This window comes from Dermacentor silvarum, chromosome 6, assembly GCF_013339745.2.
Source record: "Dermacentor silvarum isolate Dsil-2018 chromosome 6, BIME_Dsil_1.4, whole genome shotgun sequence".
Classification (NCBI taxonomy): Eukaryota; Metazoa; Arthropoda; class Arachnida; order Ixodida; family Ixodidae; genus Dermacentor; species Dermacentor silvarum.
This window is the reverse complement of record NC_051159.1, coordinates 19,077,387-19,099,260: the sequence shown is the minus strand read 5'-3', so window position 1 is coordinate 19,099,260 and position 21,874 is coordinate 19,077,387. Positions and strand designations below refer to the sequence as shown.

The following is a 21,874-nucleotide window of genomic DNA, read 5'->3' as shown; positions in this document are numbered from 1 at the left end:
TCACATACAAGTTACTATTTGACGCAGAGAACGATGTTCACGACGCATTAACGCGACACGTAAGAACGCGCACGCTTACAGCATGACTAATTGAAGCCCGGCGCAATGGGTGATTGTCGACATGCGTTTGTGTGGTGGCCGCGAGATAGGTGGCAGCACCGTCGCCGCGTTAGGGGCCGCGCACGTTGAAATAATGTGTACAGTCGACCGATTTCTTACCGCGCGACTGATCGGCCAGTCAGCGCCTTGTATAACGGCGCGAAGCGGCGAGATCACCACGAGAGAGCTGATCGTGGCTATAGAAGGCCTGAGTGGCCGGCCAGTCACGCGGTAAAGAATCGGTTGACTGTTACCGGGGTGGTGAGCGATTTGGGTTGATTGTTTGGTAATGACTGCTGTCAACTGATGCCCTCCAATGCCACATTTTTGCACGAAAAGCACGGAACCACAGTGAAAAACTCAGTTTCTGCTCCGGTCCATGGTGCATTCATGGTGCTTTTTGTTGGCGTTCGCCTTGCGTTCAGCCTATCCTGTTGGTGCTGCTGTTGCGCAACTCAACTCTAGTGACAACCTTATTGCGTTACTTTCTTTCTTTGTGAAAATAATGGCCGCTACCTTCCGTCAAGCTAACCGCACACAAAGAGCGCATTAAATTAGCTGCCAGCAACTCAGTTTTACCAAGTCCTGCGTCTAGCGACAGCATTTCCGCTTCTCTTTTGTAGCAGATAATAAACGTACCACAGCGCCAAAATTCACTTGCGAGGCAAATTATTTCTTTGCATAGTGGAATATCCACATAATAGAAGGGCACCTCAGAAACAGCTAAGGATGGTCGCGTAACCACAGTCATGCAATCATACGCCTAAGGTCAACTGTACACTGCGACATCATATGAGGGCTCAAGATTTTCTTTCCTACTGCTTAATGATATCATGCCACTTCGTTGATGTTTCGTGGTATCACAAAAATTGTGGAATGATCAACACATCGCTAAAAAGAATCTCTAAAACGCTGCGTTCATGTATCGCGGCGACCACTTCATTTGTTTAAAACAACGCCAAATCCTTTTTGTGAAGTGCTTGAATCACAATGCGGCAATAACATTTTAATGATTCTGGCGAATGACGGGCGCGACGATCACACATCGCGCGCTCAAGACATATACGTAGTCACTGATTTTATTACGGTGCAACGACTACAGCGCAAAGTCAAATGAGTCTCTGCATCCTCAAAAAATTCCTACCCCCATTTATACGACCGCGCTACAGCCACGAAACAGAGGTATATACTTTAAAAGATACGAGCGCCGCGCACATGTACACAAGTCGCAGCTACAGCAGACCCACGACATCCATGCTATCGCGGGGTTCAGCCAGTGTCCGCCAGGCGGCAACTCCACTCGATCTAGCGGCCAATAGCAAAAGGGTGAGCGGAAACGCCTTCCACGACCGCAAAAGTCACTGCCAACCAAGCAAGTTCACTATACATTATTTTTGATAAAATTAGAGCAAAGGAGGTAGCACTGAAAACTATACAACCCAATAACTCTAAAGGGTCGGTCGTTTTCTTCATGCTTTCTGAGCCTGATTTATATGGCCACGCGAAAGCGACCGTAAACAGCTGCCAGTCGGTGCTTTGCCGCTATACGTGTGGGGCTATTCGTGGGTCGTTTTTTTTTTTTTTTTTTTTTTTTTGTTACGTCGTCCAATTCCAAATCAACCAAGTGATGGATCAACCAAGCGAAGGATAATGTTCAAATACTGACAATAACTACTGCTAAACCCATTTCGCGTAATTCAGAGCTCGAGCCTTTACTCCGTAGATGATGTTCCTTCATTAGCCACTTTAACCACTTTCACTCTAACATTAAGTATATACCATGCGCCATTCTGCAAGCCAAATTAATATCCACAATACTTCAGTTTACGCTGCACAGGTAAAACTGAAAACGATACTCTACAGAAACCCTACGGATATTAACTCTGTACTAGTCACCACCCGCGACTCAGGAAACGCCGAATCTTTTTCGGGCAACGAAACGCAGAAGAACGTTCTGTAGCTACGACTGTGATTACGTCCGCCATCTTGGGGCGAGACAAACTGAAAGAAGCTACCCACAAAACACCATACACCAGGCCTATATATATATACGACAGCGCATGTATAATAAGAAGGCGATCATAATTCAGTCCAGTGGCGTAGCCAAGGGGGGGTTTACCCCCCCCCGAAATTTTTTACGCAACCCCCCCCCCCCCCCCCTACTTACCCGCCCTTTGTTTTCGTCGCTTCGCGCTGACATAATTCATGAAACCGGTGCTACTATCACAATTTCATTCCTGGGCGCTTCCGTTTGGTTGGTAATTTATAGCGAATCATGTCTGCATATGGAAAAAACTGTCACGGTGTTTGTCAAGGCTTTGACACTCTGTGAAGTTTGGGGCGAGAATGTGGCGGCCGCATTCTGAAGCAACAAATGTGCAACAAATGAAGCAACAAATGCGGCAGCCGCATTTTAGATGATGGCGAAAACGCTCGAGGCCCGTTTACTTAGATTTAGGTGCACGTTAAAGACCCCAGGTGGTCGAAATCTCCGGTATACATTTCCGCCGCTTCCCTTCAGGTGCTGGTTAGGCCGCGCTCGCGCAGGATCTTAGGCTACGTTTACACTTGGTCTCGAAGCTGTAGGAAGCGGCAAAATCTTGCAAAAATCCGCCCGCCTAGGCGGCAAAACAGGCAGAAAAACAGGCTGCGAGCCAAATCAGTCTCGGGCCGATTTTTTCGCCATGGCGAAGCGGAAACGCGGCGGAAAGTCGTTCTGCTTCACTGCAAGCTACACTAGCATGTAAACAACTGGTCGTAAAATTTAATATGGCACCAGAAGTGTAGGCTGTAATGCTGATCGACGCGATCAAGAACCATCCCTTGCTCTACGACAAGAGTGGCACTAAAACGTACTGTCAGCAATACTCGCGATAGTATTCAATGTCGCGCGACCGGAGGTGCGGCAACGAAGCCTTGGCGTGAGCCAACTTCTCGCGCTTTTGCAAAGCCAGGCGTAGCCACCACCGCCGTTTCAGAGGTTTCCGCGTCTTCCGTTTATTCATTGTCCATTTCTAGAAAACAAGTAGGTAGAAGTATAAGAGCCATTTCTTCTTCCACTTCCACGGCAGACAATAGTTAGGCAGATTCCTCATTGGCGCTCCATAATTCTCCTCGCACGTGTACGGTATGTTGCAGAAGTCTCGGGGTGCTTTTCTCGTCGCGACGATAGATTGGGAGCGTAGGTCTCACGTAGGACGCGCAGGCTTTGGCGAGCCCCAACACAAGGGCCAGCTCGGGTTTCAGCTGTGGTGTTCCCGTTGCCCCTTTGGTGTCCTGGAGGCGCCGACAATACCAAATGATGAAATGTTATTACAACTTGTAAATAAAAGCTATTAAAGAAATATTCTCACGCCTAGGCACCAACCTGTGACTCAGCGCTACCGCGCCCGTGTGCGGATAATTACGGTACGCCAACGAGGAATTTACCGAAGGTCGCAGATGACACGCGAAGTTGCGTAAAATGATCACTTTTGATGACGGTACGTGGGTCAAAGAATGAACATACCGCTAGACATAATGCGATAATGAGCGCCACCACGCCGACAAACGTACGCAGACGAGATGGATCTGGACGAAAACGGCAGCGGCGGCCGCGGCGGTAGCAAAAGAAATGTGAACTTGGACAGGCGCGGAAAAAATTTTCCGGCCGCTTTGGCCTTTCCGCCCGCTTGCCGCTTCCCAAGTGTGAACGTAGGCTTAGTCTGTGCGAGAAACGTCTCTTGTTTGCGATTGCGCCCCTACGGAAGGCTGGTAATTACTGTTGTGTTGTTGAATCACAAACCAGCAATTACGGAAGGCTGGTAGTTGCGGTTTCAGTTGCGGAATCCCAAACCAGCAATATGTACACACGTAGGGGTTGATGACAGCAGTGAAATTCCACCGACTCGCAATAGAATGCACAAAACAGACAGCCGACAAGCATGAATTACTGCTGTGCGCAGTACAGCGTAAGTAAACTCTTGTTGCAGGCACTGACAGTTCTCGTCGGAGTTCACGCGTCCTGAGAAATTGATTATGTGCACTATGTACTGAACAATAGCGGAGTTCATTCCTGCATCACTAGTGCACCAATCAGTCGAGATTCTGTGAGGTACAAAGCCGCTTCCGGTTTGCACCGGCGTAAGTGAAGCAGAAATGAGTTGCACGCACTACTTAAAATGCGTACACATGCCATATCTATGCTGTGCGGTGAAATATTCTGCACAATTCTGAATCTGTTGACGTAAAGGCAAATGACGGCTGCACGCTCGCACACAGCGGAAGTCACAGCGGCCCATGCACTTTCCGCAGGAAATGCAACCCTCTCGTATGAGGGAGCAGGGCGACGAAAGCTTCGAAAAAAAAAAGCCTTACGCGTTTTTGCGCGTATTTAAGTTTTCTAGCGCAAAGACGCAGCGAATAAGCTATTGCTATGGGAGTAGGTATAGCCTGGTCACACGTGCATTTTCACGCGTATAGCATCCTTGACTTGTGAAACGCACTTCGCCCCGACGAGGACGACGCCATCTACGCTTAACGGAAATTAACAATTAATGATGTATTCTCCGATCGCACGGGTCGTCTCAATGATGCGTTTTTGAAGACGGGTCCATTCAGTGGCGCGATGAGAGACCGTTGCTCCAAACGCCCACTGTACCTGTCGTACTTACTGTATTTACTGAGCTTACTTTACTTTTTACTTAATTTCGTCACAAGCACACGCAAGGAGGGGGGGGGGGGGGGTCCCATGTCTTTGATATACATGTAGAGTGTGTGCTTAAACTACCGACATTTATCACGTGACCTAGAGGAAAGCAGAAGCTTGCCCCCTACCCCCCCCCCCCCCCCCCGGTCGGGCCGGTGAACCCCCCCCGAAAAAAATTCCTGGCTACGCCCCTGATTCAGTCAGCCAATGAATGTTATGTTAACCTAAACAGACATCGCACCGACCCGGCTAAGAAACTATAGCGAAAGCTGTCGCACGAGAAACCGCCAGGTGCCTATATCAACGAAATTTACCTTCATATCTTAGAGGGACCTATTTTCGTTGACCCAGTGATTTTAGCGATCTCCTTATTTATTTATTTATTTATTTATTTATTTATTTATTTATTTATTTATTTATTTATTTATTTATTTATTTATTTATTTATTTATTTATTTATTTACATATTCTTCGAGGGCTTTTACTCGGAGTATTGTGTGAGGGGGGACATTGTAAAACAAATTCACGCAGCAACTTCTCCTCTGGGATTTAATTGTGCCACGCAGCCCGTGTCATTATATCAGTGCCGTGAAACTTGATGTGACCAGCAAAAACGACAGCGCTGCGGCGACACAAACTGCTGCGAACGGCGGCGCAAGTTGCATTGACGACGCCAGGTGCGCTGATGACGTTCCGATCATCATAAGCCGTTATCGCTCTTTAGCGCCCTGTGCATCCGCGTCAAAACCGTGTTTTACTATGGCGGCTGCGCGGCCAATCTGCGAATTGGGACAATTGAAATTGAAAGCAATCTGCGATTGGGACAGGATGCTGATAGCTTTGTGTGCGCTGCTGCGTTCTCGCCGCTCAGTTGAAGCGAGAAGCAGCACGAAGATTCTGTTGTTGTGAAAGCGATGGTCTTGCGTGACGGACGGGCGGGTTTCCTCGTTGGGTAGGCACAGAAAGGCTTACGTATTTAAATAATACAGAGTACATATGATATGAAGCAAACTAAAACAAAGAAACAGGCGTTATGGGACAAAGGCTAAATGCAACAACAAGAACACGCTTTAGTTATTACAAAGCCTGCAATTGCGCAATAACACCAGTTATCATCATCATCAGCCTATATTTTATGTCCACTGCAGGACGAAGGCCTCTCCCTGTAATCTCCAATTGCCCCTGTCTTGCGCGAGCGTATTCTCACTTGGGCCTGCAAATTTACTAACTTCATCATCCCATCTGGTTTTCTGCCGACCTCGACTGCACTTCCCTTCCCTTGGTATGCATTCTGTAACACCAATGGTCCATCGGTTATCCATCCTACGCATTACATGGCCTGCCCAGCTCCATTTCTTCCACTTAATGTCAACTACAATATCGGCTATCCCCGATTGTTCTCTGATCCACACCACTCTCTTCCTGTCCCTTAACGTTAGTCCTAAGATTTTTCGTTCCATCGCTCTTTGTGCGGTCCTTGACTTGTTCTCGAGCTTCTTTGATAACCTCCAAGTTTCCGCCCCATATGTTAGCATCGGTAGAATGCAATCATTGCACACTTTTCTTTTCAACGACAGTGGTAAGCTCCCAGTCAGGATTTGGCAATGCCTGCCGTATGCACTACAACCCAATTTTATTCTTCTGTAAATTTCGTTTTCGTGATCAGGGTCCCCTGTGAGTAATTGACCTAGGTAAACGTACTGCTTTACTGATTCTAGAGGCTGACTGGCGATCCTGAATTCTTGTTCCCTTGCCAGGCTATTGAACATTATCGTTGTCTTCTGCATATTCATCTTCAACCCAATTCTTACACTTTCTCGATTAAGGTCCTCAATCATTTGCTGTAATTCGTCTCCATTGTTGCTGAATAGGACAATGTCATCTGCAAACCGAAGGTTGCTGAGATATTCGCCGTTGATCCTCACTCCTAAGCCTTCCCAGTCTAAGAGCTTGAATACTTCTTCTAAGCATGCAGTGAATAGCATTGGAGAGATTGTGTCTCCTTGCCTGACCCCTTTCTAGATAGGTAACTTTCTACTTTTCTTGTGGAGAACCAAGCTTGCTTTGCAATGCTTGTAGATATTTGCCAAGACATTCACGTATGCCTACTGTACTCCTTGATTACGCAATGCCTCTATGACTGCTGGTATCTCTACTGAATAAAATGCCTTTTCATAATCTATGAAAGTCATATAGTTGATTGTAGTCCGCAGATTTCTCGATTACATGATTGATGACATGGATATGATCCATCGTAGAATATTCCTTCCTGAAGCCAACCAGTTCTCTTGGTTGGCTGAAGTCAAGTGTTGCCCTGATTCTATTGGAAATTATCTTGGTGAATATTATATACAATACTGAAAACAAGCTAATGGGTCTGTAATTCTTAAATTCTTTAACGTCTCCCTCTTATGGATTAGTATAATGTCGGCGTTCTTCCAGCTCGCTGGTACACTAGAAGTTGTGAGGCATTGCGTATGAAGGGCCGCAAGCTTTTCAAGCATGATATCGCCTCCATCTTTGATTAAATCTACTGTTATTCTATCTTCTCTAGCAGCTCTTCCCGTGGTCATGTCTTTCAAGGCCCTTCTAACTTAATCGCTAGTGATAGAAGGAGCCCCTGCATCCGGTTCATCATTATTTCGAATGAAAGTAGCTTGGCTGTTTTGGGCACTGTACAGGTCAGTATAGAATTCTTCCGCTGCTTTTACAATGTCATCGAAATTGCTGATGATATTACCATGCTTATCTTTCAGTGCATACATCTTGCCTTGTCGTATGCGAAGCTTTCTTCTTACAAATTTAATGCGGCGTCCATATTTTACGGCTGCCTCAATCTTTCCCACGTTATAATGTCGAATATCCCTTACTTTCTTCTTGTTGATCAGTTTTGACAGTTCAGCGAATTCTATCTGATATCTTGAGTTGGACATTTTCATGTTTTGTCGTTTCTTTATTAGGTCCTTTGTTTCTTGGGAGAGCTTACCTACTGGTTGCCTTGGTGCCTTACCTCCCACTTCAATTGCTGCTTCTGAGATCAACCCAGTTACGGTTTCATTCATTACCTTCCTTTTCTAAAGCTGCATATTTGTTTGCGAGCACCAGCCTGAATTAGTCTGCTTTTACCCTTACTGCCTCTAGGCTGGCCTGTTTCCTCTTGACTAATTTCACTCGTTCTCTCTTCAAATTGAGAGAAATACTGGACCTCACTAACCTATGGTCACTGCACTTTACCTTACCTAACACTTCTACATCCTGCACTATGCTTGGATTGGCAGAGAGTATGAAATCTATTTCATTCCTTGTTTCTCCATTAGGGCTTTTCCAGGTCCACTTCCTATTGCTGCGCTTCCTGAAGAAGGTATTCATTATTCGGAGCCTATTCCTTTCCGTGAAGTCTACTAACATCTCTCCTCTTGCATTCCTAGAATCGATACCGTAGTTGCCAATTGCTTGCTCACCAACCTGCTTTTTCCCCACTTTTGCATTGAAGTCGCCCATGACTACAGTATATTGAGTTTGCACCTTTCTCATTGCTAATTCAACATCTTCATAAAACTGTTCTATTTATTCATCATCGTGACTAGAGGTTGAGGCGTAGGCTTGAACTACCTTCATTTTGTACCTCCTATTCAGCTTTATTGACGACTGCTACGCTCTCATTAATGCTGTAGAATTCATCAATGCTGACTGCTATGTTGTTATGGACTAGAAATCCTACCCCGGATTCTCTCTTATCTGGAAGGCCTCTGTAGCAGAGGACGTGGCCATTAGTTAGCACTGTGTAAGCCTCACCAGTTCTTCTAACCTCACTAAGGCCAATAATATCCCAGGCAATGCCTGATAATTCTTCAAATAGTCCTGCTAAGCTAGCTTCCCTCGAGAGGGTGCGCGTGTTGAACATTGCCAGGTTCAGTTTCCATTGGCGGCCTGTCCGGACCCAGAGATCCTTAGCACCCTCTGCCGCGTAGCAGGTCTGACCGCCGCCTTGGTCAGATGCTCTGCAACCACTGAGCCATGGATTAATTGTCGGAGTGATGAGGGAGGAGTCAAGTACGGTAAATGTGCTTACAATATATATATATATATATATATATATATATATATATATATATATATATATATATATATATATATGTCTTCTTTCTGGGATTTTACGTGACACAACCAGTTCTGATTATGAGGCACGCCGTAGTGGAGGGCTCCTTGTCAATTTTGACCACCGGGGCTTCTTTAACGTGCACTACAACGCAAGCACACAGGCGTTTTTGCATTTCGCCTCTACTGAAGTGCGGCCGCCGCGGCCGGGATTTCATCCCGCGATCCGCTGCTCAGCAGCGCAACGCCTTAGCTGACTTCGCCACCACGGCAAGTGTTATGTATATATATATATATATATATATATATATATATATATATATATATATATATATATATATATATATATATAATGTATGAACGATCAGACTCTACACCTCTCCTCCCACATACGCATGTTTGCTGACGACTGCGTTATCTCGCACCACCACTAACGTTTCATCGTTCTCATTTGTACATAGCCATATTCATCCCTGTTCTTCTTCTTCGAGCTTGAACCTGGGCCGTGCCTGCGGAATAAACGGATCTGCTAGTGCTGCCTGTCCTGGTTGTCTTTCGTCTTTAAAAGTGTTGGAGGTGCTGGGTAGTAAGCATCGTGTCATCAGATCTCGTCTCACTCGACATCGGCATAGCCTCGGCGTGCATACCGCTGGCGGCGACGGCAGTAAGCGATATGTGGCCCTGTATACCGCAGTAAAAGCAGACCGATCGAGGTGGACGCCACTTAGGATACGAACGTTCAGCAGGTACTGTGGAGCCCATAGAGGCCAAATGGCCGCAGGTAAGGTCAGGAGGCCCAGATGGGACAGCGGCAGGTGGTATTGCAGCGACATCCGCGTATGTGGGCATCTGGAACGCTGCTGGGGCAACAGACGTTGTCGGTGTCGTCATGGCTGCCAACTCCTGCTTCACAAGGTGGCACAATTCGAACGTTGGGGATGGGGCGGAAGCAACAGTGGATAGCCTCTGTGGCTTATCATGAAGTTCTTCGCGAATAATAGCGCGGATAAGAGCACGTAAATCGGAATGAGGAGGCTCTCATGGTGAAGACGGAGGGACTGAAGCTCGTCCAAGCGCTGGCAGGTCGATGTAATTTCTTGGACTGACGCAGGATTGTGAACAGCTAAGGCGTTGGATGCGATGGAACCAATCCCTTTAGGAATGTGGCGAATGCGTTCGGCTTTCGTCATTTCAATGTTGGCGCGGAGGCATAGAGCCAGGACATCTTCGATGTACGAAGTATATGACTCATGTGGAAGTTGAACACGCGCAGCGAGCTTCTGTTTGGCGACTTCTGAACGGCCAGATCCAGAAGAGAAGATTTGCCGCAAGCTGGTTGTAAAAGCTCTCCAGTCGGCGACGTCAGTTTCGTGGTTAAAATACAACGTCTTCGCAACGCCGGTCAGATAGAACGCGACATTAGTCAACTTCTGTCTGTCGGTTCACCCATTGGCCGAACTCACGCGGTTGTAATTGTCGAGCCAGTCGTCGACGTCATCCCCGCGGAGACCCGCAAAGACTGGTGGATCGCGTTGATGACTGGTAATGGTGCACGATGTCAGTGCAGCCGATGTCGTGGGTGTGGGAGCGTTAGGGGTAGCGATAGTGCCAGCGGCCGCCGTAGGGGTGGCCATAGCTGTTTGGGTGGCCGGGCGCAGGCGTCGACCGGACCGTAGCTCCAGGTAGGGCGGGAACGCACGAGGACGTCGGGATCTTGACGCGCCTCCACCACTTTGATCAAGATCAGGAACAGAAGCAGAAGGATCAAGAGCAGAAGGGGCCCTAGAACGGATCCTCGTGGGACACATGATGTTACGGGGAGGGAAGTGGAGTTGTGGTTGTTAATAAAAGCAATTTGGGAACGGTTAGACAGGAATTATTTGATCCATGCAAGAATGTCAGGACGTATGTTGAAATGACTAAGCTTTAGTATTACTAGTGTATGTGATATTTCCTCAAATGCCGTTGAAAAATATAAAGAATAGCTTTCGTCTGCAGGTTACGATCGAGATTTGAGTGTAAGTCGTGAAGTAGGTTTGTCAGCTGGCTTTCACACGACAATCCCTTGCGATGCCCATGCTCTGATGAACCAGCAATCTGGATCGGGTCTAGGAAATGAATTATGTGGGTATACGACGTGTTCCATTATACATTATTAGGTGCAAACTATAGCGATATCGGAGGGTAGTTATTTATGTTAATTTTATTTCCAGATTTGTAAACAGGGATGATTTTGTCAATTCTCCCATCATGCGGAACGATGCCAGTAGATTAAAACAGCTGAAAGACATGCACATGAATTAGCAGCTAGGAGCTAAAGTTAATTACTAAATTTTGTGTTGATATTATCTGTACCAGTACTAGTTGTTACCTTAAAATGATTAAAGATGTGATGCCTTCCACAGTTTAAATCGTTATTAGCCGGTACATTGGAATGATCTTTCAGTGTAAAGATAAAAATAAAGGAATTGTTAAATTCATGAGCACATTTGTCTTGGCCAATCGGACTGCCAGATCATTCTGTAGTGCATTGTAAGTGAAATTGCTAGCCAAAACTTCTTGTGCTTGTTAGTCATGTAAGAGACTGTAAGTTATGTAATAAAATCTGGATTTTTGCGCAACGGAAAGCCCGGCAATATATTCTCTTTCGCAAGCCTATTATATCTCCTCTACAAATTCAATGCACTGCAACCAACAGATATGAATGTTCCAATAGGATCATATTGGTTAGGCCAATGACATGAATTTATTGAGCCGGCATTAGTTTCCCGCGGTCTCACACCTGGGAAGACCAGAGCTGATCTTATTTCCTCCTCCACTTTAATGCGCCATTAAATCTTTTTATTTTATTTTTTTCTAACAAGTTGTGTCTAATTTTATGCACTACCTTACCCAGTATAATGTATTATTTGATTTATTTAATACTGACACGTCTAGTTAATTGTTTATCCTTTTTCCGAGGACCGCAACTTACCCGCTAACAACTTGAAGTTGTCGCTCAACGCAAGAGGCGTCTGCACGATTCGGAACTTACTCGAATATTCTATATGCTGACTACGCTGTCGCCGAACCGTGCACAGTCAGACTGCATGCGCAATGCGAATAGTGTTGTGCTTTCTGGAACAAGGCATGCGACTCCCACCAGCGATTACGCTGGAAGCTTGTACGAGTCATTCATAAAAACTGAAGCGCAACTGACCGGCCGATCCGTTTGTCGAAGACCGACGCTTGTGCTCGTCCCAGTCTTGCTCTGCCTGAGTGTCACTTGTATTGTGGGCACGCCCAATAAAGAATTAGTTTCGCGACTCAATGTTCTTACTACTGTGCTCTTCAGCATCACTGCAATGTGACAATACGTGGTCAATCTCTGCCTCATAGCTCTCGAAGAGATGCGTATTCGTTTTTTTACTCTCAGCTAAACACATCCCGATCAAACTATTTCCTCCGCCGGTTTGCATCGTTCTTTCCTTACAGGGGATCATTTTGAAGCTTCAAGTTTGAGGTTACAGTTTTTTTGGGGGGCCCACCGTGTATTGTAAGCGCCGTGTTCACACATTAAATTGTTGGTTGGTGGTGATGGTGGTTGGTGGTGAAAGAGGTTGGTGATGATATTGCTTGCGATTTAAAAGAAGGCACTCAATGCATAACAAAACAGGCAGATCGAGAAAGCGGCATGAATGATCGGTTGAATTTCATTTCATTTCATTTTAATACCTTAAAGACCCCTTGACAGGGGTATTACATAAGGGGTGGGAATACATTAGTACATAATTTGTATAATACAAATGCGAATAACGCAGGCGCTGTCAAAAATGTATAAAATCATAAGTTTTAACAGGGAATCCATATGAAGGTGCAAGTAGCGGTGAATTAAAATATTCCAGTTTCGCATGAAATTATTGAGCCATAATGGCATTCATCAGTGAAAAAAAAGAAAATATCATTGATGCGGGAAAGGTCACGTGTTTCAGGAGCGTACAGCGTTACAGTTAAACATATAGGTCTGTATTCCGAAACGTCAGAAACGGCACAGCCACCATTTGTCTAATTGTTCGGAAATTATACATACAGAGACATTTGGAAAGAATATCTGACGGAGGTGCCTTTAGTGTAACTATGACGTATGCAAATGTATCGTCTGAAACCGGAAGCTTGTCTCTCACTTCTCGGTAGAATATTCCTTCGGTTATGCGTGAACTACCGCGGACAACCGGGCGATATCGAAGGGTTTGTCTTAGCTCACTTCGCTCAGCATACAACAAAGAGTATTGTGCACATTCGTTTGCCATGGCAACGGCTAGAGGAAGTACACCCTCAATGCTCACAGAACATATGAGAAGCTGCAAGAAGCTCGCGGCCTTAATGTGTGCAGGCAGCTTTTTCCGGTGCGAGCACGGACTTTCGTGATTGGCGCTCGGTTGCCAGTTAGAGAAGCGTTCCGCACCACGAGTTGGGAACAATGGCCGCCAGCTACACCCCCGAGCCGGGAGAGGGTACAAAGATGGCGACTTCTGATTGGGCGAGGGAGCAAATATGGCGGCGCGGCGTCAGTTAAGAATACAGGCTGGCACAGATAAACACGCGACACGAACGTCAGCTGAAAAAAAAAAAGTGAATGCAGACCACCGAGAGCAACTACAGAAAAAAGTGGAGGGAGATTAAACGTCGCACGCGCCAAAATCCAATCGAATATTTCCAAGGCGGATACAAAGACAGCCTCACACCTCCCGCGTGCTGGAAGCCCTGCTGTTCGGTGCGACAGCGTTTTTTGCTTGTCCTTTTCAGCGCTTGTCTTTCTAGCTTGCTCGAGGAGTGATGGAGAAAAATAAAATGCGCACCCAAGGGGGTAAACTCCGCCCATTCAATTCGGGGACGTTTTTAAGAACAAGGTGAGATCGGAGGAGAATCTAGAAGCGGTAAAGTATAAATAACGACGGACGGTCGACCAAGCCCCTCCTCCCAGCGCGAGATAAAGAACGGATTTGCAGAACGGCACCCGGCGACAAACATTGACCGAAAAGAGCGAGAGAGAAAAAAAAATGCACCGAAAAAAAAGGAAAAAAAGAAAGAAAGAAGCTCCCCACAGGGAGACAGAAGAATAAAGGGGGGAGGTTTTAAGAAGACGGATGGTGGTTCCATGCCACCGTCACTGCACGGAAGGGAGAAAAAATGGGAAAAAAGGCGGCCATGGGAGGAGGAAATGCGGGAGCCGAGGTGAGAAGGGCGGTTTGCTCCCAGGACGGTCACGTGACGGCTTACCTCTCCACCCCTCTTCGCTGCTTTAAAGCTTTTTCCCGCCCTGTCACCGTACCTTGCCTCTTTTTTATTTAGATTTTTGGCAAAAAGAAGAGAAGGAGCAGACCACCACTGAAAAGGCTAGGCAGAGCGTTGCTGCAGTTTGGTTGCTTCGGCTGTTCCACCAAAAATCCCTTCCGCGTTACTGAGAGCTGTACTGTAAAATGTGCTTGGAGCCGCGCTGCTTTGAGCCGCGCGGCTCCAAGCACATTTTTTTTTTTTTTTTTGCTACGTTCGTTTCTATCAAGAAGGAACAAAACAAAAAAAGAAGAAGAAGGAAAAGGAATATACAAGCGGGTGAGAGGCGGAGCGTTTGTCACGCACGCTGGGATCGCGTAAACCACAGCAGCCTCGACGGACAGTGGGCACAGGGGAAAAAAAGAAAAAGGGCGGTTCGCGCACGCTGCCTCATCGGCTCCCAGGCAGGGCAAAGCTCGCAGAGACGAAAAAAGCGCGTGTGCAGAAGGGACGCCCAGGAGTGACGTCATAGCACAAGCTAACTCGCTGCTACGGCCTGACGCACGTACCGAGACCGTATTCTACTTACGCCAAACCGCCCACTGGGAATGCGACCGTGCTGTCTCACACCTAATACTAAAAGCGCAATTCTATCAGGATACGCGAGAAATAGGGAGCAAGAAAACGAAAGCCGCAGCAAGAACATTTACGCGTAATAACAATTGTTTCACTTAATTACAGCGTGACAATACCTGAGTAGCTCGCGCCTCATCTGATGTTGATTTTTTAGTATGTCTCTCGCCTCGTTGAGCGAAGCATTTCTTAGCGACACCAATTTGCTGTAATCCACTATTTTTGATGTTGTTACCACCAGTGTTCAAAGGTTATACCAGCGTGAGCAAATTAGTCTGGTTTTGCACCCAAGACTGGCTGTGGAAACCGGCATAGCGGTTCAAAACGAAATTCACCATTCTACTGAGCAAGCGTGTACAGGCAAGAGAGTAATACCGCGCCTTTGTGAATGCATTTGTTTACTCAAATACTCTCGTGATGACCGGCTGAGTGGTACAGGCAACAAAGCTAGAGCATGTATACACGGAATAATAATTGTATCGTACAATATACTAGCGCCTGTTCACAATACAAGTGATGAACCACTTTAAACAAAGCATGGTTATATGATTGATGAAATAGAGGGAGCGGTGATGTTCCGTATGGTCGACCGGCATCCCGCAAGCGAGAAGAGCGATCTGGACAGCGCCGGTCGGGACATCCTTCAATTCGCTGATGGCCAAGGTTGGCACGACAGTTGAGCTGCACACGTCACGGCGCACATCCCAAATGCGCAACGTGACGCAAAGTATGACGGACCGCGAGACAGAGCTGTTCAGAGGTTCGTGAGCTTCCCGAAGTTGTGCGTGCAGAAGATGCCGTGCGGAGACTGAACGTCATCGAAAACCTAGACCATCCTATATAACGATGTGAGAAAGTAGAATGTTACGCACAATGCTCTATTGATGACGCGCCGAGCTCACGCCTACAGAAAAGAAAACGTTCACACTGATTGCACGGGCCGTCTCTCCCTTCCGCATTTCGTATATATGCGGCCATGCATGCGCAGCACGTGATATATGGAGCGCACCTCATCGTGCGCTCTTCTCAATTCGCACTCATTGTGTACAAAGCTTCCGTGGAGGAGAACAAACGCCGCTTCACTTACCCGTCACTCTTCCTTATAAAAGAATAACTCGCCAAATCAGATGTGCAGTACGCATTAGCTATAGGATATTCGCACCTTATAAATTTCGTCGAATCAGTTCAATGTGAAACAGCCACGTTACCAATATCACAATCATTGTTGCCCCTACCCTCGCTTCCACTATTTTAGTATTCCTCATTGATTGCCGCATATTACCACGCATTCCCATCGTTGCCACATTGTGCGCCGTGTTTGCGAGTATATAGTAACTGACCAAAACCGCTTCTCTCCGCCGTGCACTTTATTACTAACACAACTGGGAATGCAGCGGCTACAGCTTTGCGTGCAGCGCGCCAAGGCCATCTGGCTTTGTGCGTTCTTTGATTAATAATAATAATAACAATAAAAGTTTATTTTGGCCTACATACATATTAGATGGGAGGACGAAGGGAAAAAAGCTGCTCACATGCAGCTTGACCAGCCCACAGCCCCTGATTTGTTTATTATGGCAGAAGCAGCATATCAACGCATAAAAGTACACACAAAATTGGCACAGTAAGTGAAATGTAAGAAACAGGGTAACGATGGTGTCTTGAACAGAAACAGATTCTATTAACAATAAAAACCACGGAACAACATGAAATCACCGCGAAAGGAAGTGTGCAAAATTAAGGACTGTACATTATGCGGAGGTACCGATAAGAACAAGAAAATCAATCAAAGCCATCTAATTCGTAGGCGTGCAAAAGACAGGGTAACGTGGAAGATAAACGCTGTTGTCCGGTATTAAGACGAGGAGTATGAACTAAACAGCTTTCTGCATATCTAGTTGGGTAGCATGGTAATTTATTTTCGAAATTTGCAAGAATTTGTAGACTACTGAGGTTTTCTCTTATCTCTGTTTTGAACTTCACGCTCAGTCTGTATTTATACATGTTGTGTATACTGATTACTCTGGCATTGAGAAAAAGTTGAGATGTGTGGGATCGGTATGGTGCATTATAAACATGACGAATGTATTTTTTCTGTATAAGATGAATGCGTTGCAAGCTAGAGGGAGCTGAGGCTCCCCATACTAGTTGGCGGTAGTTGAGGTGAGAATAAAAAAGCGTGTTATAAAGAAGCAATTTAGTTCGTGTTGATAGTTGATATTTTATTCGGCCCTCTATGCCGGTGATTGGAGCTAACTTCGTGGTTAGATAGTTTACATGATCCTCCCAAGACATATGACAAGAAAGAACTACGCCAAGACATTTGATCTATATTACGGGAGGTCAGTACTATGGGTTGGTGCGGCAGAATTATTTTGTTTATTGGTCGGAAGATTACTGCCTTAGTTTTCTTTTCATTTAGACGCATGGAGTTTGATGTTGCTCATTTTCCCAGCGCATTCAAGGTTTCGTTACATGCGGATATAATTTCTGAAATAATTTTCCCTGAGAAGAAGATAGTATCATCATCCGCATAAATAATAAATTTTACTTCAGGGTTTATATTTATAATATCATTAAGGTACAGATTAAAGAGGAGAGGCCCAAGTATGCTACCTATAGTGGTACACCAGTTTGGATTGATTTAACTGCAGAACATGTATTAGCTAACTGAGCCACTTGCTTTCTGTGTGATAAATAAGATCGCATTATTTGTAAAGCCTTTCACGAATCCCACAATGATGTAAAGTATCGGAAGCAATTTTTATTGCAAATATATTGGACCGCAACACTCAATCCACTCATGATTCCTACCATTGGTGGCTCCACGATCGCAAACAAAGTGATTACTTGGAATATTTGAAATATTTTCGCGTGAGGGGTGTTACGCAGCGACGCGCATACTCAGAAGTGCCGTTATCTGTTGATGTGCTACAAATTAAGCAATAGAATTAATTATTTTTGTAACGGAAATTCTACAGATAATATGGAATGTCGTCTGCAGCGAACAACGCAAAATACAAGGAGAAGTGAGATAAGGTAAAATTGCGTTATCGGATAATCCATACAAAGACACTAGAAAATCCCCGATTCCGATAGTGACTAACTCTCAGAATCCAGTTTTTGTAGGTGTAGAAACTGAAAAGTACACGCTCCCTGAACATTGTCCCCATCTGCCTTGCGCACAGTTGCAAATAAACGGAAGTCCTTCTTTTCCACTTGAAGCCGTGTATTGAGATGTTAATTTATTTTTTGTTCGTGTGTCCATGGTAAGAAGTGTTCAGGCAACAAAATAAATCGATGACAGGATCGTCATTGCAATCGCTTATTCCTGTCGCCTTCTTTGTGGCGCTCAGCCACAAACAATTTCTTTCTGTGCGCTCGCAAACTGTTCGCCGACAATTTGAGGCACGCAGAAGTGGATTTCGACTTTTGTTTCGCAGTGCTCATGCCGTAAAATCCAGAGTACGTACGAATCCTTATAGACAAGAACACTTCTTCCCCTCATCCATGGCGAAACAGCATTGCTGGTCAGACTATAGGAATCGAGATTCAGTGTTTTCAGACACGAACGATGTTCACCTCCACTTGGAGGAACCGTTTAAAGACAGAGCACCCACAAACGGTTATAAACTTGAGGTATACAAGCAAACAATTCTGTACGGGAAAGGAATTGTATATAACTGATGTTGGTTGTTAGCCTCTGTCCACTCTGATGGTCCTAATCACACAGAGAAGGAAAACGCATTAACTAGTCACCCAACACGCTGAATGATCACTCTGTTCGTGATCAGTCTCGGGTAAGTACTTCTGCGCAAACGCAGTGGGTGCTCGCATTTAGCCTCCATGTAATAATAATTTCTGCTGTATAGTTGTTTGTTGAAAAACTAAATTAATCCTCTCTGTGCCCGAAAAAAAGAAGAAAAAGAAACGGGTGAAGGAATTAGTGCAGTGCTTTCTAATGTACAAGCTTGTGTAACATGTTCCCGAGAATGCACTTGTTCTAGAACCTTGCGGATTCACAAAAATGGTGTTTGCAGAATAACCAGAAATGTATTCGCATACAGTAAACCGAAAGCGTGTAACGCGCCTCAGGAAGCAAGGCTTTAACGATGCCGCACATGGAACCCTGCAACGTTTCAGGACCAGCCAATAATGCGCGGCGATAGGTGTAGAACAATTACGTATAGTTGTCGGTACACTGACTTGGTAAAGGTTAGTTTCCTCCTTTGTCTCTGTGTGAGCCATTTCTGGTAAAGAAATGCGATTCCGACAGCGAACGCCGCAACATATATAAGAAGGGTCGATATCCAATGAGGTTCATGCAATGCGTGCAGACAGCTTCCGTGCACAAGAAAGCATTACCTGGGTTGTTGACCCACTCCTGCAGCGCCTTCTGCAACCTTCTAACGTGAAGAGGCTTGCTGGCCATGCCCACGAGGGCCATGATCTCGAGGAACTCTTCTTCGCCCGCCTCGCACAATTGCTGCACATCATCGCCTCCTGCGCATGCGTCACACCATTGGCTCCTTTCACTGAAACCACACGACACTTCTCTAATCAATCCGTGCCCCACGAGGATACGGCTTCCGTTAACACGTGATTAGTGAATGCTGCTGAACGCAGAAGGAAGAGGCACTATACAGAGACACACAACGTCCGAGTTGCCTTGCTAGCGACAAAATGTGCACAAATCTTTATAAACGGACGGAAGCGAAAGGAACTCAACCGTGGCATTCCCTTGAAGCAAAGCCGAAGGAAGGTTCGCGTTAAAAAATAACCAAGTAATTAACCGTGGGCCTTGCCATTTAGAAAAGAAACACCAACTGTAGGCTTAGTAAAAAGTTATTTTTTTAAATGAACCCGCGTTGCATTCAGTTATAGAAGAAACACGTAACACTGCACTCAGCCGAGTTCATGATCGCGCTTCATATATGTTCCGTCGATTTTCGTTGTTTCCTGCGGGTTTATGCCATTCGCACGACGAGAGCAGACGGTGGCGATAAATTCCACAATACCCACGCATATTTGGCCAGGAGCTTCTATATATGGGCTCCTGTACGTATAGCCGTAATTTGGCCGAGTGACCGGGAGTTTGTGAAGGCACCATGACAACAGGAATACAACGCTCGCAAAAGTACTGGTTTACTTCGGCGGCACCCCACGGTTGTGAATTCACACGAGGGGACTAGTAGGCCACTTTAAAAAAACAATACCTCCATAACTTTTCGGCAGCCCGTTTGATCATCAGCCCTCTGCAATGCTATCACGCTTTATTTGTCTTACACTCTCGACGTTGGCTCTTTGTCGCAAAGCCGTCGACCACATGTCTGAGAGCGATATAACTGCCCGGCCCCGTCCTGAAGGCAATTCCTGACGACGCCTTCAATTTACTTGCGTTTAATAACGCAGCCAGCACTAAAGTAATTCCGAAAGAATGCCGCTGCCTGAGGCAACCTTCCGCATCACCCGATGGAGTCTTTCCCATATATTGACCCTTTTCGCGGAGCAGTTTGTTCTAGAGAAACGAGATGGCGCTTACGGCGAAACCATTACCGCTTCTACGTAATTACGAATACGAAACCATTACCGCTTCTACCTTGCTTCTGTGCGATCAGCTGTCGGAAATGCAACTGAGTTTTCGCTAACGCACTGTGCTCCATTCCATGCTGGTTTGAATCATGTGGATTGTAGACGTGTGCATTAGTAAATGTTTCCGGTACTTCGAGATGTACGGCTTTCCTCGAGGATACACAAATCTGCTCATCCGCCAGTGTTGTATAGCTAACCTTCAAAGAAAGGCCCCGGTACGTGGGCAAGAGTGAGTACCGCTCGAGGTTTCGCGCACAGTATCTACACATATCTACCCCAACCAGCACGGAAACTTACACCCACTCTTTCGCCAACGTGTCAAGAATAAGTGAATGGGCGCACACATGAATATATGCGCACATTATACGCACAATAAGTGACGGTACTACACCGATAGCGCACGAATGGCCGAAGCTGAATGTTTCGTGACGGTCCACAAGAGTAAGCGAGTTACTAACGATAATACGCATTTGCTACAAGGTATTACAATGTACAGAACAGCTACGTTTCAAGTCTTGTGCTCAGCAAGAACAAATATAACGGAACTGAGCACACCCACGAGCGATTAGGCAGAAAATTATCAGATAGTGCCCACACCGAGGAACCTTACCGAGTCAGAAACGTAACAAGCCGCTGCTTCAAAATATTTGCCAAAAAAAGAACGAAGACTAAAACACCATATGGTTCCAGATTCTTTCTGGTGCGCCTTTGTCTCTTTTGCAGTCTCTTATCTCCACACGGCTCTGACCTTTATTTCGCCGCTCAGTTTCCGTTGAAGCGATAGACCGCACGTACCTTCGCCCGCTGCCAGCGTTTTGACAGTCGTTGGCTGCAGTCATTCAGTGTGATCTATTCATGTTTGTTTGTGCGCGCTCACTCCACGCTTGTTCATTCAGTTAGTACTAGTCGGGCCACATTTTCCAACGCACGCTACACATGCAATGCTGCCCAGATCGGCAGTGCAGCACTACAGGTGTGTCCCTTCGCACGCGCTGCCCACGGGAAGCGCTTCTCATCAACACCACCGTTTCACACGCGCCTTCTCGTGGTCATCGAGTCTCTCTTCATGTCGGTCTACTTACGCCGCAGCACACCTGCTTACTTAATCAGCTCATGTTTACTACAATTCATATTGCTACCAAGGCCGCTCACCTTACTTCGTATGACATTGCTGTGTTGCTATCGCATTCATTGATTCGCCCTTAGGGCGAAACTGTGACATTTTTTCTTTTCTCGGTATTTGTTCCGTCAAAGGAACACCTCTTCTTAACGTAACCCCAACGTTTTGGCTTCTCGATGATCCCTTGGCCCATGTTTACGCCTTCTACAGCTTGCTTTATTTCCTTCTTCTACCACTTACGTGGTTTTCTCTTTTCAATCTAACAGTCTTATTATTATTATTATTATTATTATTATTAGCCGCGGCTGTCTTATTTGCTGCTGCACAACGTCTATCAGTGTATTATATTGTCCCGTCACCGTTGTAGGAAACGCCCCTATTTTCTTCTCTATGTT

At 45.9% G+C, this 21,874-nt stretch overlaps 1 protein-coding gene across 1 annotated transcript in view; it reads right to left on the bottom strand.

Annotated features, from left to right (window-relative positions):
* Positions 1–21,874, bottom strand: part of LOC119456565 (NGFI-A-binding protein homolog) — a 624,616-nt gene that overhangs the window by 181,375 nt on the left and 421,367 nt on the right. The window contains exon 7 of the mRNA XM_037718396.2: positions 19,133–19,270. Within this exon, the coding sequence (XP_037574324.2) occupies positions 19,133–19,270 (138 nt within the window). The remainder of the gene's footprint in view (positions 1–19,132; positions 19,271–21,874) is intronic.